The 19,494-nt window shown below is 42.9% G+C and overlaps 1 protein-coding gene across 3 annotated transcripts in view; it reads right to left on the reverse strand.

Moving 5' to 3' along the window:
* LOC108626216 (uncharacterized) overlaps positions 1-19,494 on the reverse strand; it is a 196,589-nt gene that overhangs the window by 18,737 nt on the left and 158,358 nt on the right. For all 3 annotated transcript variants that reach the window (XM_018026782.2, XM_018026779.2, XM_018026783.2), the window contains one exon: positions 6,021-6,038. In XM_018026782.2, coding sequence (XP_017882271.1) covers positions 6,021-6,038 — 18 coding nt within the window. The remainder of the gene's footprint in view (positions 1-6,020; positions 6,039-19,494) is intronic.

Below are 19,494 nucleotides of genomic sequence, written 5' to 3' on the forward strand. Positions count from 1 at the left end.
GTTGTAGATACCACCAGAAACTACAATTTTTGTATGAAACATTTTTTTCTACCGTCAATAATTAACGAATAATTTACAATAAACTATTTTTCGTTTCTCGTCAAATACTCGTAAAGTAAACAAAAGTTGTAAGATACAAGAAAGGGGAAAACCTGTGTTCAGGGAAGAATAAATTTCGAACAGTAGTGAATGTAATAACGTAAACGAGAACGTCGTCTACGAATGAAGACTGTTTGGAAGTTCGTGTAATAAGACTGAATGTTCCTTGGGATCATCGATAACGTGAGATCCGTTAATTAAATCCTCTAGAAATTTTATTAAGAGCTTTCCGTGCAGGAGCTGCAATTTTGCTACAAATTGGACGTAATGTAGGTGTAATACCCAGGTGTATACGCAAGAAAGGATATCGAGTTAATCAGGAATATCCATCCCTGAGGGTATCGTTTCGCAGCTACGATTAACCTCTATTTTCGTTCTCGTGCAACGGGAGATTTATATCGCGCAGCTTATTGTCCCCGATTTCCGCCGGCAGTGTGCCGCTGTGCACGATGTCGCCCGATAATTTAATTACGTAATCCGCGATTGGTTAACGTAAGCAGATTTAAAAATCGGGATCGATCGAAAGAACCGAGGAGGATCGTGGCAGTAACAGGCTGCTTCGAACCGGAAGGATCAGCCGGAGTATTAGAATTTTTGAAATTTCTTTAAAAACCACTTCCGCGCCTATGCATATTCATTGCCTGCCATACGTATACATACACGTTCCTACGTACTCGCTGGGAACGAGGAAGAAAACTAATTTCACCGGAACGTAAAAACTTGGATTCCACTAGAATTTTAAGGAACCTTATTAGGCGTACGCAAACCTAATTTTCACCAAGTACGTTTCAACCTTTTTTCCAACTGGACTTAACAGCTTAACGTCCCCGGGTAATAACAATTATACAACAATGCTCTGTATGTATTAAACGCGAACGCTACAAATATATGTACAAACAAGTCCATTCGATCCTTGATACTTGCTGTCGCAATAATTAAATGGGTTTCGGTAATTATTCGTCGGGAGGGTTTGGTTAAAGGGCGGGTGGAAAATGAGGAGCTAAATCAGACTATGAAACAGGAAACGGTCGCGGCCGGGTCGTGCGTCTAAGATCTCTATCGCGCATTAACCGGCGTTCAATTAAGTAAATGGCTCTCCTGTGAATTTTCTCTATCTCCGAGGCTGGTAAGATTAATTACAAATTGAATTGGGCTACGGGTATGTATAACGGTGTGTAACGAGTGGCCGGGACGAGGGACCGATGCGCTCGCTCGCGCGCGCGTAGACATGTGGGGGTGTCAGGTTAATTAGGGACATTCGTCCCTCAAGACATCGCTTTGTGACTAGGAGGCTTAACTGGACACGATGCATCGCGACCCCTAACATCAGCCCCGGCCTATAAGCTTGATCCCCATCGACATACATTAAGTGCACGGATTTCAGATGTCTATCTAACCTACGTCAAATTAAGTGTCACCTGACAGCGAGATGTCAGATTTAATCGATGCAAGAACGATACCGGTGTTCTCCTTACCCGCTTATCGATTCAGCCTTCAAAGAAGGCTGTTAAAACCTGCTCCCATCTTTTAAACGAAGTATCTAATATTCGAAGGAAGCTTCGGTTTAAAATTACATACTAAATTGAAATAGGACTGATAAAGAAGCCGTGCATTAGTCGAAATTTTTATGGATTCTTTTGGGGAGAGTCTGGCAGGTCTATTTATTAATATTAAAAGACGGAGAACGAGATATAAAAGGAGTGCATTTTATAGAAAAATATTTTCCTTTCCGCTGGCCCTAATGATCAGTGGAGCTCGCTTTCACGTAAATCCAATCTGGTCGAAGCACGATAACAACCTTCTTTAAGATAAAGAATCCCTGTGAACGGTGGAAAGGCGAGGAATTCCAGAAACCATAAACAACGCTTTATCTTCCGGCTGGAATGGAATATAACCAGAAAAACTCGGGCGAAGAAAAAGGACAAAGGCGAAACGCACCGACCGACCGACCGGGGATAATTTCCTATTCGGATATTCAGATCCATTCTCGGCACATAATTTCTTGGTATAATAGTTTTTGCCCGGGCGAATCGTTAAACAAGGACGTAACTCTCGATTCCCATTACGGTACTGAACAACCGGCGATATTTTCAACTGAAACCGGGCATACGCGACTGCCAAATGAAAATATTTTAGATATTGGAATTCGTTGCATCAAAGAGGAATTCTATTGGCGTTAAGTCTTTCTTTAAATGAAATTTCGAACGTCAGCCCATCTTTTTCACTCGATTTTATGCACGCTCGTAATCGATCAGCGAATGCACAAAATTGATACGTACATACACGAGGCGTTGGACAGTGTCACATAATCAGTAAATCGATAGAAATTCATGGCCCGTTTTTAATGACGCTTTTAATACTCCGATTAGCGACAGCTTTCAAAGGGAGAGATCATCGGCCAAAAGTGTTTTTCAACTGGAAATCGATACTTTTGAACGCGTCGATATACGCGAATGGACCATTTAACGAATATCAAAAAGCAACGAAATTTATGGAGAGAATATAATTTGTATTTCTGTAAAATACGGCAGTTTCAAATGAAGTCGGAAAAGCGTAACTTTTAATCAAAAGTGACAACATGAAACTTCTATGCATCGCTATTTAAACTTCAAGTAGATTCGCGTCACGAAGCTACGAATAAATGTGACACGATACAAGAACAAATTGTTTTCACGATTGATATACGTACCGGTCGAAGTTAGTGCTTAAACTACTGAAGACTCGGGAATTTAGTAAATGCAAACGGTAACTCACGTATCGAAAGCAGAAGCGAACCGAGCAAGAAAGTTAATCGAACGCGAATTTCCTGCCACATCCGCGGCGTTCCCAGCGTTTCGATTCCGGGCGACCTGTTTACCAGCCGTCATTTAGATCCAGAATATCCAGAGTCCCGTGCACAAAACCCGGGACTGCGTTCGAAAAAAATTGGCCCCCGGAAATTGGCCCCGCGAATACCTACACGCGGCGTGGAAAAAAAAAACAGGCGCGTGGCAAAAGTGAAATCGAAAAAAGGCAGCGGGAGAAACGAAACGCGAAACGTAACAACGAAAATCAAACGAGGAAGGGAAAAAAAAGTGAGCGGACGGAAGAAAAAATATCAAAAGCAATCAATTCCTTTTTAGCCGACGAACAATGTACGAGCCGGAGAGGTCTGGCCGGAGCACGCGTGTCGCCCGGTGTGCGCGCGTAACAACACGCGACGCGTGTTTTCTATGGGCCGCGTGTTGCATATTTTAAAAGCAGGGCGGCAAGGATGGAATATAAAGTCCGTCGGAAAACAGCACCCAAAAAGAAACGGAATGCTGCGATGGTGGGGTGGGTCACGGTGGGCGCCAGAAGAATTAATAAAGCAACGAAAAGCAACGTCGCGACGCGGGTTTATCGTCGTGCTCGGGGCCGGGGAAGAAAAGGCCGGCCGTGGACCGTGCATGTTTCACCCCTGGTTCGCGCCGCGGATATAATTCCGTTCCATGCGGCCGCCAGGGCTCGAGCTTATGACTTTTATTCGCCGCGCTGCCATTCCACGCTGCAGTTATCCTCAGGCCGGTCACGAACCGTCTCTGAATCGCAACAATTAAAGCAAAAGGACCGGGGGGGCTACCGATTTCCAACCGTTCGTCGCGTACCTCGCTCTGTTATTTCATTTTTATTCTCCTTTCCACGTCGCGATGGATCGCGTTATCGGGCGAAAATTGCGCGCCGCCGGCGAAAAATTATTCATCCGTCCGCACGAATGCAGTAAAGAATTTTTCAGTTAAAGCTCGTCTAATTAATCAATGACTTCTGTAAATCCGTGAAACTATTAATTTTCATGGAAACCAATACGTACGTGTAACATCAATTTAAGAAACGAAACTTTATTCACTTTTTAAACACATCAATATCTGTTCCTCTTCCCTCCTTAGATCTCACATGCATTTTGTGTATCATATAAATACAACGCGTAATAACGCGCACTTACCTTAGGGCTTAGGGGGACAGAAGATAACTTGGACAAAGAAAGAATTAATCCGCAAACATCATAATTCGTGGAGAAATCCTTTGTCGGAGTATCTAACGATAAAATCGATACAGTAGCAACGGCAGCAGTCGGAGCGGATTTATCGCGCGATAAATACTCTCGAATGGCCCCGGGTCTTTCGCGTTCGCTCTTAACTCGCCGGGTGCGCGACGCGTCACAAGCGGATCCTAAATTATACGCGCGACGCGAGGGTGTGAACAAATAGGAGAAAAACGTCGGCTTCCCGGTGTAACTGAAACGACTTCGCGATACGCTGGAGCTTAATAATTATTATCCACGGTCACGTGAGCATAATTACATTCGCGTGCGCCGAGCTTTGATAATCGCGCGTGCATCGCCTTTTTCAACTTCTCTCCATTCAATCAGCCCGGTCCTTGTCCGCTTCTTGACCGACCTTGCCCAGGAATTAATTCGAGGAATGACCCTGCAGGGTTAAAAATAAAAGGAGAGATCGCGTGCCCCAGCCGAGTAATTGAGCGCTAACGTGTCTTGTTGTCGCTTGCCAATTAACTAGCCACGCTTCGTTTGCTTCCATTCAAGGAAAAACAGATTCCTGTGGCATGTAAAGAATCGTGACGTTCCTGTCGTCCAATGAAAGCGTGAGAAAAATCTGCGAGCATTTTTATTCACACTTGATAAATGTCACTACGAACAGTCTAAAATACACGACACTAAAATGTTTTATTAGGATGCTCTGGAATAATTAAGCAAGGCACGTTTTACTGGAGCATCTTTTTATAGGATGCCATAAGCGTCACGATGTTTCTAATGTTTTATTTGGCGGAGTCGCATTTTTACTCGGTGGACGACACACTGGGTCGAGCGTTGAGCGGATCAAGGAAAATATCCTTTGCTCGCCGAGAGAGGAGAGCACATACGTCTTAAGGGAAAGAAGTTGCAGTATTTTGGTATTAGAACGCGTGGTGCTCACCGCATTTAAAAATTTCACTGGCGGACCGTAGCAGCGTAAGGTTTTTAAATGGACACTGGTTGAAAAGTTCCTTTGACGACGCGGAACGTCTGAGAGAGTTAAATCTTCGTTCAAACGCGATTTCCTTTTCCAACGGTTACGGTTAGACTCTTTAACGACGAACTCCCGGTACTCGCCGCTGCGTCAGTAGTACGAGTGTTAAATTAAACCGACGCGCGTCAATATTTCAATTTTAACGGTTGCCGTGACTTGCGAGGGCATTTGTGTACCTTTTACACTAATTACTGATGTACTCAAGAGCTCTACTTCGGTAAGCACACTAATTTCTCCAAGTTTTTCGTGTCAAACGAGCTGAATCAATTCGTGAACGAGTTTCGTACGGCGAACGATTATTCACATTCCGTTTCGTACTGAAATTGTCAATTGGCGCGTCAGTGTCAATTAACAATTGTCAATAATAATTTATTACAGCTGCTACGATTAATGAACGAATTGCAAACGAACATTTTTCGCGATTATTGAGGGACGGTGATTGTTCCAGCTTTTTTAATCGACGCCGGATGACAATATAAACATGTTCACGCATCGCCGCGAACACACCGGGCACGCAAAAATGTATAAATTAATAACCTTCAATATTCGCCGGTGATATTCCAGCAATGGCCTGTCTCCGCGCGCGACACCAGAAGTAAAGCGTTCCCGTGAAACGGACCGAGATAATAATTGTGATTTACGGTCTGATGGTTATAATTCCGGCATCGACGCCAAATTATGTCCCCGCTTTTCGGAACTCCGCGCTCTCACCGAGACCAGAGGGAAACTACACGAAACTTTTGCAGACTCGTATAATCAGTAGGTCAGAGGTTACAGTGAAATATTTCAAAATTTAATCGTTAACAGTTTTTTTGTTTCAAAGCTGTTCCTAAGGTTCCACCGCAACCGATCCTTTATCATCGAATTCGTACTCACCTGTCGTAGTAGTAGTCCCTGAAACAAAAAAACGTGGCAAACGGTTAGCAAAATTTTCGACGGAACGACGACGTCTTTCGTCGTACACGCGACTTTGATTTCACTGAATTTGTTTGCTTGCCGGTCTCATCAAGTGCGTCCGTTCGATTTGACACGCGTATCGGGGAGGCCTGGGGTATAAAATTCAGTGCAATCAATCCGTGTGTGCATTTTGTCGTACGGGGCAAAATAAACCTCGGCACGAAGGGAACGAAATGTTTTTCATGCTATCAAAAAACACGAGCCAATGATACGAACAAAGAGAAGAATGCGCGATCATGTTTCGCGGCTACTGAAAACCGTGGAATGACCGGCCGACAAACGTTTCGGTGTGCATATGCAAGTACGCATATGTACGCAAACGTATACCAACAGTACATGATCAAAAATTACCCCCATGTAGTACATGCATACAACGGTCGACGGTAAACTTCAAACGAATCCGTTCGTAACAATAGAAAACATTAGAGAGTCGGGAATACAAAACAAACGTTTCATTTCTATCTCCGGAATCACTCGTACCGAGGACAATTTTTGTACGGAAATATCGATAAAAGTTTTGTAACGAAACTGAATTGGCAGTAAATAATATTTGAAAGGTACAAATGACGCTGTTCAAGATAGATGTATATTAATTTTTATCAACGATTGGACACGGTTCAATCTCTGTTTAGAATTCCCTCGGAAAAGTGTTCGCATCTCTAGTCACGTTCCGGTGTAGCGAATGACATTTGAATGGTGATCGAATCGGCACGCTGTAGCTGCGAGTCAAATTTAAGGCTTGCGCGATATTCAATCCTTCCCCGCGTTTCAAATCCGGTGCTTTAAATGCATTCTGTCCGCGACTTTTAAAATGTGCTCGTAGCTTGTAATTCTTAATTTCCAATCGTTTTTAACATTTAATTTCCCACAGATATGTATTTAAATTATGAACATTTCTACAGATGTTTATAAACATTTTGAGTATTCCATTGAACTCATAAAAATTGATGAGAGGAATGGCTTCGCCCACGATATCGATTGTTCGCAAATATTTTTCAGCGAAGCAACGCGCTCGGTCGATCCTCTTGCATCTTTAACACTAATAGATACTGCACATTTTATGTCGTTCCGAGAGCCGCGCACCTTATGGCGGAAATAAAAGTATATTTCAGGTTCACCCAGTTCTATTTGTACTCTTATTGATCTCCATGGTTACAGTACAACTTGCCCTTTAGCGTTTTACAAGACGGTAAAAGCTTGTTTCCACGAAACATTAAACAGTGAAAATTACCTGTTGTTAAGATCGACTCCAAATTAATGTCCGATTGACGTTCGTACGAGAGGGAATTACTTGTTTAGGAAAAATGTTTCCCCCGTATGAAAAATGTTGTCCGTAAACGTTCGGTCGGTGGTATTGACCGACATTCATCGAACGAGACGAACTCCGAAAGAAAACTACTGATAATCAACAGCCGGAGAGGACGATAATCGAATTTGTGCAACGATCGAGTCGAACGAAAAGTGTTTCGGTCAATAAACGGTCCGTTAGTTGCCGTTTAAATACACGACTTCTGCGGTTGAAAGGGAGAAAACGATGAGGGGGAGAGAGGTGAAAGACGTTGACCATGAAACGCGAAAGGCATCGACTTCTCACAGCAAATTGCCAATTACTTTGATTGCTTCCCTTTGGTACGTACTCGTGCGGTCTTGTTGTTCGCTACTCCGACCAATTTTCTGTTCTTCGTGCATTAATGCGAACCGGGAACATCTTGGGAGACTTTTCACCACCGAACAGAGTAAATTTCAAGCTAATGGACTCTCCGGATATCTTCGAATACTGACAGAACAGCAATTTAGTATTCTGCTAAATTACTGTAGAATTTACATAACACCGAGTGGAAAAATAACGACGTTATTAATGTTCGAGCGTTCATCAGTATGCTGGAAATTGTATGCATAATAGGCAATAATGATATTCGAATTGCATTCATTAAAAAGCAAACCGATTTTCGATTTTTAAAGGTTAATATAATAATAATATTTGTATAATACTAATACATAATATAATATGTAATATAATAATAATATAATAATAATTGTCCTCTATTTCTTAATTACGCTTATCTTCTCCCGATTTAATACGTTTAAATGTCTAACAATTTTATTGGAATGTCAGTTGAATTCTTTGCATTGTTTTTATGTAAGGGTTCATACAACCTTAAGAATAATTGCTCTCATTATTAGACAAATAAATTTTTTGGGTAAAATATCTGTGGAAAAGAAGGGTTGCATAGTCAGATACTGGGGAGCGATCGTGCATTCATGACCCCGGGGACGTCTGAATATTATTCACCGGTCCAAAACGTGGCAGCTGGGGGACAGTTTTGGCCGCGCACCGATTGGACACGAATAGCGAATCGATTGACGATTACTGAAGCGCATAATTCGAAATGCAGGGTTTACCGAAAGATCCGAACTTTATTCGGCTATTACTTGATAAATTCAGGCGAAAATGTTACCGATAAAGGAAACCTCCCTTCTCCCGCCGTTATCGATCGCGGTTGAAAAAATTCCAATAAAAGGGGACACGACTTTTACGAACTGACCGAAACGCAGTTGAAATTTGACAATTTTTCTGTAATAATAATTTCGTGCTCTGACACCCCCCCACCCTACGATGAGCGAAAATACCGGCTGTTGTACTGTAAATACGAACAGGATAAAATAAAATGTGAACAGGTTTCGCAGAGGACGTTTACGTTGCGTGGAACGACAGATTAAAAACTTCTATCTGAGATAAAATTATTTTTACGTTGTATTGAAACTTGCTTTAAACGAATTTTTCGTTTAAGTAAAATCGTAAGCCGGGAACGTTTAATTAAATGGCAGCCATTGATTAAATTCATCAAAAAAATACGTACTGTTAATAGCCTGTCGATGCTTTGAAAATATTCATTCTACCTTAACGTTAAATTGGAAATTGCGAACAGATGCACCCGTCATGGGAGAAGAATATGAATGTGTGTTGAACCGGTTAGCACGCGTATCGAAAAATGACGGTGCAATTATGGGGCCAACTGTAACCACCGGCGAATTCTTTTCTGTTCGAACTGCCTACCCTTTAACCTTCGTGCCTCCGTTCTTTTTTCGCAGGTGAAAAAAATATGCCCGCGATTTTTCAGCGGAGCCGCCGGCACAAACGTACCTTTTATATATAAATAAAGGTAGAATATATTCTACCTTTGTTTATAGCAAAAATTCTTTGTACGCGTCATTCGGTATTTAATTGAATTTGTTTTATACGTTCCTTTGTTTTATTCATCATCGAGTTAATTAACAAAGTTCAAATTTCGCGAATACAATTTTTCTCAGAAATATCGTTCCACGATTTTATTTGATCTCGCTCGCACTTGCTACGTGATGGAACAGTTTTAACCTGAAATCTCGAGCTGGATTTCAGCGTTCACCACGAATGCCACATTAACGACCCTATATTGGCCCTTTGACGCGGCACGATTGAACGATCGGTACCTACGTCAAAATGGGATCTGGGAGGATGCGCGTCATGCATAATAAAAGTTAACAGCGGTGACCTACTAATTGGCGAACGGGTGAAATTAATTTAGGACATCGAGCAAGAAAACGAGACCGAGCTCAAGTACAATTTTTAATTTTTAATTTTGCTGCGAAAATATTACTCGGTCACGTGGAAGGAATTATTAATTAAAATTATAATTGCCCCCATGTCACGTCATTTTAAGAAGATAGCAAAATATTGTGTAATGTGTAAATGTTCATTTAGAAAATGTCGCGGTGCGAATGGTGTTGTAATTTAATATTTTATAGTTAGCCAGGCATTGTAATTAACGCTACAACGTAGGATATCGACAATTGACAGGGCTATTACTTATAATAGTCCAATATCAGTGGCTGATACTGAAGTATCCGAGATCGGTATAACCGATATTATCGACACATACACGTTTAGGCCGAACAAGACGTGACAGGAAATTTAATAGCGATTAAGTGCTCTCTAAATTCGTTAATGCACGCCGAAGTAGCGAGTTAATTAAATCCGGCCTCATCTCCTCGTGAAATTCGAAATTAATAGAAAATATTAGAACCGCCTTTGGAATATAAATTACGGCGGTGAAAGTCAGGATTTTGATGATCGATATTTTTGACTGACGAAATGAAGGGAAAAAAAATAATGAGGCTTGAGGCATGCAAAGGGATAGCTCAGGATTTAGAAACGGAGAGTCCGACGAGTTTATTTTTGTCAACCGTAACGCAAACCCGTAGCCGGGGTATCTTCGAGACTGAAACAAAAGGAAAAGGAGCCCCGAGTTTCTTCGTTGTTACTGGATTACACTATCCACTATTTTTTTTTATCTTTCGTTTCTTATTATTTTTTTTCCTCTGCACTCTCTTATTGTACACTTTCTGACGTTACTTCTCTCGGCAACTCCTTTGTTCATTTCGTAGTAATATTAAGATAATGAGACGAGTTTTCCGGGACCGGGGCCGAGTCAGATACCGGTTCCCCATGGATGGGAATTACACTCCGCGGAAATAAAAGTTTAAAGTATTTCAAAGCGTGGATATTTTACACGCGATAATAGAATCTTAAATGAGATTGAGCTGCGTTGTTCGCGTCGCATTAACTATGAACCGCTTCGATTATCTTCATCTACTCTTTGATATGTATGTACACGAATTAATAATAAATCCCATTTCCATGAAACAATTACTATTTTTTTTTAACCAAGCCTGTAATAAATTTGTCTCTCACGTGAAAAGAATTGTTAATAAATTTCTATTGCATTTCGCAGTGAAATAAAAAAGATGATCTTGTAACTTGAAACACGTTACTATGTGGCTACAATGGGAAAAGAAAAGGAGCACCTTCAGCACGAAGGCAAGCATCTATGGAATTCCACTTTCAGATTTCTTTCGCGTTTTCCCTGCTGTTTTGTATTCTTACGTGTATCTGTTTCTTTTTACCGAAAATACCATTTACCTTCCTCGCTTCGAGTGTATCGTTACCTCGTAACCTTTTTCGTATGGCCAACGATAACGTCACGATAACGAGTCGAAGGTATCAACCGGAAAGCGCTACTTCGATGGAAGCTGGAAATTCATTCCTTCCCTGCAGCTTCTGATGCATCAGCGAATTTTTACCATCCCATCCCGTTCTATCTCTTCATACTATGTTTACTCTAGAAATATTAAGTTCTAATTAAATCTAAATCGATTATTTGCAATCCCGTGTAATTTCATTCTTCGGTTCTAAGTAATAACGTAAAATCAACCGAGATTTCTCTCTACTGACGAATTCGAGTTTACCACACATGGAATTTTCCTAGCTCCTTCGTTACCCAACAAATCACATATGGGATTTCCCAAAAATCAGCGTCGGAGCAGACACGTCGCATCGCGGGTTCGACGGAGACCGAATTCACAGAGTTTCTAGTTCCCCCGCTTTTCCCATTCGATTTCCAACCCTCCGCTCTTCCTTTTTCACATCCTCGTAGACTAGGTAACTGTGTTTCTCTTTTTCCATCCGCCTCCTTCCTCCTCCCCTTTTCGCGCGACCCTTTTGACCATTCACCGATAATGTTACGATAACGAGTCAATGCTCGGCTGCAGGAAACTCGACCGGTCGTCTCTTTCCTACGTGAGAAATCAAAGAACCTCTTCTTTCCGCGGTTTAACGGAGAACGACGTGCTCCGCGAGGTCCGAACGAGATTTCACGAGGAGGAGAAGGGGAATTTCTTTAGAACAGGATGAAATTCATTTGATGAACATTATTACAGAGTCAGATAGCTTTCTGTAATCAAACTTCTCTAGTTCATACATACATATGTACATACGAATGGAATTGAGTAAAAACATAATTAAATATTTTTCTGCAGAATCTCTTAATGGACAACGTTTCCATAATTCAGTAGCTAGATTGGTATTAGGAAGCCTACGGAACAGCGGGCAAAGGGCGGCGACTGGAATCGGAATGCGTGAATCGTCGGAGCCTGTTTTCTGGTTGAGTTCAACGTGCACGTGATTTTCGAGCACTCAAGCGAAGTGGAGAATGGTGTCCACGGCACGTGCCTCTAGGCTAATCCAGCTATCGTCATTCCCGACTGACTCCATTTCGTCCCACGTATGGTACTGTCCAGCTACCAAAACCGATTCCCGACTCACTTGGCACGCGCAGATGCAAAAATTAAATTTTCATTATGCACTGCGAGTGCTACGAATGCTTCTCGTATGCTCAACATCGACAGACTGACAGACAAATATATCTTAGATAGTACAGAATGACTCGTGTGACAACGAAGCCCGTTAGTCATTGGTCTCTCCAGGAACTTTTTAATCAAATCATTCCTCGAGGAACTTTCGGTCACTTTATTATCAAAAGCAAAGGGAGTACCGGTGTTCCGAATTTCAAGAGAATTGAAGCTCGAAATTGCGCGGCGAGATTCTGAGGATAAAGTTACATATTTTTGGGCGAAATTAAATTTCATTGTTAAATGCATTTGTAAATCAAGTCTTCCAACAGTTTAATCACCAACCGCTTCGATGTGTGTTTAATTAGTTCGAATTTAATTACCTCAGAAATACACTTGATTGGAAAAAGAATAGCAAATGTGTTGGTTCAAGCGAGGAATTGCAATTATTTTGAGAGTATCGGGATTCTTTGGATTTTCCAGTGGCAGCACGGTACGAGCTAAATAATCTCGGAATGAAAATATATATCCTGATCAATTTTTAATAGCCACCATTCTCTCACGCATCCGGTTTTATTCTGGTTCTTGGAGAAATTACGTTATGAGGGTTCCCACCGCACCGCCGCATTCAACTCATTCCGCAGGCGTGACTTTCCAGATGAGTCGACCGGATAGAGGAAGGAATTCTTTTCAAGATCGCCTTCAAGAATTTCAATAAAAGCTCCGTAAAGGTGATAGTTCACCATCCAATACATTTTGATATCACTCGTTCGGAAAGTCAGATCCTCCTGGCAAGCCATCTATACCGTGCCACCTTTTCCTAATCTACAATTCTCGGTCCCGTTCGAAAAATCCAATCGCTTAGAAATCCGACACCTGTTCTCTCCTAGAACTTTATGCATCGCCGATTTCATACTCCCAACTGCCCGTAACAAATTATCCCTCTCGCGACTTTCCTTCGAACGAGTTAAATCACTATTTAACTTCATCATCGTGAATCGCTGTTTAATTGACGTCGCCAGATGAAACAACTATCACTTTTTTTTTTTTTCACAGGAATTTGATTTGTGAACGAGACCCGCTGTTATCGATTCGATCGGCGCGCGCTATCGTTCGTTAGCAATTTATCATCGACAAATCGCTTCATTGATTAACTCGAACGTCACCACTCCAAACACGTATTTACAATGCATCAGCCGGCTCTGGGCACTGCGACGCGACGCGACGGCATGCTCCTATAATTCTCTGACAAGTTTTCAACCCTCCCAATGTCGCTGCTCTCTGTGTGCGCTATGTACGCAAGGCCGTCATAATTATTGTAGAGTGGTCATCAATCTGGTGTTTCCATACCGGAATCCCCTGGGTACATTCTCCGCGAATTTAGAATGATTAACGCGTGACAGCCAATATTGACTGGCCCGGGCGTCAACGAATTGTTTCCTGGTATTAAAACGAAACACGGCTTTCGCTATCCTCGTATCGTTCAGAGTTCACCCGTTCACTTCCGTTTATAAGTATTATCGACAAATGTTCTGTCAGACACTGTGCACGATCGAAATATTATACCATCCTGTAATAATTGCAAACCATTAATCTTCGCATTCTTAAAACGTATCATTCGGTCGTACGTTTCACGATGTCCCAAGGCTTGTGTTTCTTTACGAGTACAACTGGACGATTATAGAAGATTGATCGTTAAAATGCCGCGTATTCCGGTTAAAATAAATTGCACGGGTATCACGCGATCTCCAATTAAGGAAAGCTGCAGCCGGTAAGCTGAACGTTATAGCGCTTGGCCGCGATAAGTTCCGCTTCTTTAGTCAATCTCCGGATTGTCTTGCATACATTTGCATTTAAAACGCTATTCTTTCCTGTCGCAATTATCCGTAAACCTGACGTCCGACTCGCGACGCAAATCCCCGACGACTCGTCGTCGCGGAATAAACCACCCCCACCGATCGCTCGATCGATTAAAATCAATATCAGTTAAACGGGTGAATGTCAGGATAAATGAGAGAGTTTCATTGAAAAAAAAAAACGGCAGGAGGTTAATGAGATTTACTGACGCTGTTGTTTACGCGGTACGATTAACACTCGAAACGAAGCTTTGTTCGGTGGTAAACTGGAGCAGAATAACTTAATAATCCCAATCGTTCATCTTTTCGCTTAAAACCTCGCGGAGCAACGAAGAGCAAAGCAAGGTTGCGTTTGTATGTGATACTCAACGAAATTGAATTACTCTCCTACTCGTTTTAGCCAACTTTACCGCGGACCTTCCGCGAGTCCAACCACTTATCGTGATTCTTTTCCCGTGTCGCAGTTAATTTTAAACCGGCATCGTGATATTCTTAGGAGTACAATCGATAGAGTTTTATTTGCCGAACAAAATGAGCAGCTGAATCTCAAAAGACGTTCAACGCGTCTATGACAGATCCCCAAAGAGTATGTTTAAACATGTATTTATCTACACCTGCTATTTTCTATGCTTCTCTATCATTTAATATATATGGTAAGTTATTAGCATCAGCCACTCGAGCCCGCTATTGTCTCGAGCCTCGCTTCGCGAAAGGAGACGTGTCAGTCAAAGAACCTGGAGGGCGACGAGCAGGACTCACGAATCGGGAAAGACCCTCAATAATCGCGTAATTGAATGCTAACGATGCTGAAATGTTGGCAGAACTCGCTCGACTGATCTGCAAATATACTCATCGGCGTTTCACCGCGGCACGGCCAGGGAGACGTTGTTTGTGCTCGTGCGGCCTGTGTACCGGTACCACAGAGGGTCCAGGGAGCGAGAGAGACAGGACGCGCACACAGCTTATCGAGCGCACGATGAACGAACAATCTTCGTTGTATATCGAATGGATGGTCGGGGCATACTTGAAATTAACCCTGATGGAACGAAGTGCGGCTCGCGGAGCAATTACGGTCTAGCCGTGTCTGGATAGATAGGCTAATGGAGAAACCGAGGGGGGTGTGAAGTAACTCGCGGGGGAGCTACCGATGAATTAAACGTCCGAACCGGGGCTGAAGGATCGGACCGCCGTCGGATGCTTTTTTCCCTTATTTGCCTCGTCCCTTGACGTGATATGAAAATGAAGCGATCAATGGCGGACGTTGAAGCAGATTCGGCATTTAATTAATTGACCAAATAGACGATGAAATATTTAATTTCTCTTTTATGCCGATCAATGATTTTTAACCATGGAAATAAAAAGAGACTCGATGTCAATAGGAAATTTTTGTCGTTACGCAATGCGTTATAAAATTGCGACCGGTTTTTATTGTTTATTATTACGTAATTTGTAATAGAGAATCAGAAAACGCTTGATACACCTCGGACTGAAATAATAGCGTTCCGTTTCTGGGAGACGTTCGATACAATTGCAAATACGATTCATTAGGGGTCGGACCGCGTAATCGATGAGAGAATGCCGCGTTGTCGAGCGGGTATTATCGATTTAGAAGGTTATCACTCGACGGGTCGTTGTAAAACATAAATACGTAATTTACTAGGAAACGTTGGATTATTAACGACGGCCTGGAAGCCGTGTATTACTGAGCGGCTGCGTTAATGTTGGTGATCGAGCGCGCGCGTGTTCCTTCTGCGCTGTTCGTATCCGAATGCGTGGCTCGATAACGTTCGGCTTACCGCGAAACCGCTGCATAACTCGGAAACCCCCCACTATGTGTTAAACAACATTGATTAGTGACATCTGTAGAGTTAATATCCCGATATATTTAATTAGCCCATTCTACGTCTCGTTTAGCATCGTTGGTAATTGCTCTGTAAAATAATTATACGTTATACGCCGCAGCTGTCGTTTGCGGAACTCTGGTTTCAGTATCGTATTTAAAACCAGTTCAAAGCCGGCATAGATGAAAGATAATTTTTTCAAACGTACTTGATCCGGTTTTAAAAAAGGAGCGTGTAAATAAAGCTCGAGCCGGTTCAAGGTGAAGAAAGTAAAACGCGGCGACGTTGATCGCGATCGAGGGTGAGAACGCAAAAATGGTTTCTCGGCCGTGGCTTTGCTTCATCATCCCTGGCACTTGTTATTTATTCGAAAAAAGAATGCAACACGCGGGGCAGGCGAGATATCAGCCGCGATAAAAGTTGCGGCTGCAAAACGATCCCCGTGACTTCCACCCCCCCCGCGTTATCCGACATCGTATGTAAATGGCCGGCGTGTTTTCTGCCGCGGTACACGTGCACGGGCCACAGAAACGGGCCGTACAGCAAAAGGAAAGTCGTGTTATCTCATGTAAATCTTCACGGTGCCACGATAAGCGTGAATTTCACCGCTTGCTTATTAATATTTATGTACGGCGTTAAGGGTTGGAAGGCCTTCCACGGTACAGGACAGTTCAAAAGCGCCGATATACACCCGGTAGACCGGCGAGAAATTTATCGCGCAATTTCTAAATAATATGGAATTTCCAATACATTTCTAAATAATATGGAATTTCGAATACGTTCCTAACTAACGCTGTAAATTAACGACACCGTCCGGAACGCGCATTGTCGATTCTTGATGCACGTTCAATCTAATACAATCAGGTTTTCTAACTCTATTCGGTTGAAGATGAAATATGAACGATAATTTATGAAATATCGTACAATTGATTTTCTGTCCGCTGCTGCACCGGCAAAAATAGTACTTGCACCTATTCCGGGCATTTACATATTTCAAGAATAATAGCGCTGTTGTACGTGACTGTCGCGAATCGCAAAACAAACGCGGTTACCGCTTCAATTCGTGCTCACCGGGAAAGTGGACCAATTAAGCGAGTTTTGCCCCATGAGAGAGAAACTAAGTTTCAAAATACCATTAGCTACACTAATGTGCCCGTCCTGGTTCAGGTCATTCCGGGTCAGGAATGTTGAATGCCTACTCGATGCCTGGCCCGATTCTTCTATAGTCGCATCAGAAGTTCGTGCCTCCTTAAATTTTACAGGAAATAATGTACAGCATGAAAATGACAGAGCAATTCGTGTACCCTGATTCACAAATTAGACCACGCTTCCCATCCTTCGAACATTCATATCTTTTTACGAACTTTTTATAAGAATTCGGAAACAGTTCCGAGTGGGATTATGACATTCGCATTTCGCAGCTGCACGGATCAACGATATCGCTACTTGCCTGTGAAATATTAGCCCCGTATCGGAACGATCGCAACAGGGTGCTGTCAATTCTGCCGGAAGTAGTCTTCATTCGTCACTCGGCCGGGTGAACGTGTTCGGTGAACGCGAATACGTTGTCGAACTTGTCGTGTCCTGTGATCGCTCGCACGACGAAATAATGGTTCTGACCGACGGGACGACCGGCGTTCATTTCAATTGCAGGCGAACAGTACGCGATCACATCGACAACGATAATAATAACAATTTAGGACGCTGAGATCTCGTTTAATCAAGTGGAACTTGAAACTTGTTAATATTAACTAGACACGAAGACACAAAGGGGGAAAATTTTAATTTCGATTGCCATCAAATCCTCGCGTGGTATCAAATATATTATACATGTATGCCCGTACCGAAATGGAGTGATACCCATCGACTGACGTACGCGCCGTCATAAAACAATCGACGCTCTGATTTTAATTATTACCCAATTAACAGCTATTCTGCGCCGATACGAGTGCATTCATAATTAAACGTATTTAATACCTGAATGATCCAATTTCAACGTGCCAAACGTCGGTTAAAAACGGGACCTCCGCCCCGAAATCATTACGTCTCGAAAAATAGAACGCTTTATAAAAGATACTGACGAGCCGTCGAGTTGCCGTTGGATCGACGAGGAAGGAGGTAATCGGAAACGAGTAAACACCCCACGATCTGATACCGACAAATTACCTGAACTATCCGGGGGAACAAACTTTCCCGCGACGTGACCGTATTACGTTCGCCGTCTCGAGTGAATCAAAATTCGCCGTTCGGATGTGAGAAGACGTCGCGTCACGGGGACGGATGCCGCAGCCCCTATCGCGTCGCGATTTACCTTCCCGCAACGATTTATCATCCGCGAATTAGAATTCCGCCGCCGTATTCGTTTCCCGGGGCAAGTGGGAAATTTTGAACAACGCTGTACCTCAGGCGAGGAAACGGGGCTGGGCGGATCGGTGGATAATGGTGCGTGCCGGTGACGTTAATTATGTTCCCCCGTTTGCAAGTATAATTTTTTAAATGTCCCGCTGCTACCGTCGACACGCACGCGTATTAAAATATAGCTTAATATGCAAATTTATTTGGCCGGACGACCATTTGCATCCGCGGCACGACGACGCGATGGGAATAAAACAGCCGATTACGATCGAATATCCACGCCAGCCACCCCCCAACACCGCAGGGGTTGCTGCTGTTTTCCCCGTTGTTCGATCCTCGAAGACGAAAATGCGGCAAATTCGCGGCCGAGAGAGGAGGAAGGAGATTGACGGCTGCATTAAACCGCGACAGCCGACAGAAGTTCGGGTGTTGACTGACGATATTAAGTGACGCCTACAAGACATAGCGTTCCTGTTCCCGTGTTACGTGTGCATCTCTCCGCCGCCGCGGTGTATTGACTTATTTATTCGTTCAACGATGCCACCGTCACGCTCGTCACGTATCGGGAATCTTACTCCCGGATCCAGGAATTTCAGTGTTTCCAGTAGGAATTCATAAAGTTACTTCGCACCGTTATCTGTATCCATTGAAAGAGGTACAATAGTGATTTTTAAGAAAGGAGTGATCGACGGATCGAGTAATAAAATAAGAATCTACTTCGCACTTGAGATTTAACCGTGAGAAGTAGGTTCCTCTGAAGAATTCTCATCGCCCATCGTGGGACGAGTGCTTGCACCGCAAATTTTACAATCGCCCATTCAACCATATTATTGCTCTCGAATCAATGAACGGCCGCGTAACGGAGACGGACGAAACAAAAAAGAGGAACGGAATGAGAAAGAGGAAGAAGAAGAAGAAGTAGAAAGGAATCGGGCAAGAATCTTCCCTGGGAAACGTACTTCACGAACAATTTCTTTCAAGCGAGCCACCGGTATACGCCCGCATTTATCTCGAAACTCTCGAAGTCCGGGCATTGTTCACCGTGGAAACTATTACAGTCACTTTTGCCGAGGCTCTTCGCCGCTCGTCATTCGCTAGATGATAGAAAATTACGCCTCGGCCGTGGAATCATAAAAAAAAAAAAAAAAAAAAAAAAAAAGGTTAGGTTAGGTT

The sequence above is a fragment of the Ceratina calcarata genome, unplaced genomic scaffold (assembly GCF_001652005.2).
Source record: "Ceratina calcarata isolate Rehan_Ccalc_2016 unplaced genomic scaffold, ASM165200v1 scaffold39.2, whole genome shotgun sequence".
NCBI classification, from domain to species: domain Eukaryota; kingdom Metazoa; phylum Arthropoda; class Insecta; order Hymenoptera; family Apidae; genus Ceratina; species Ceratina calcarata.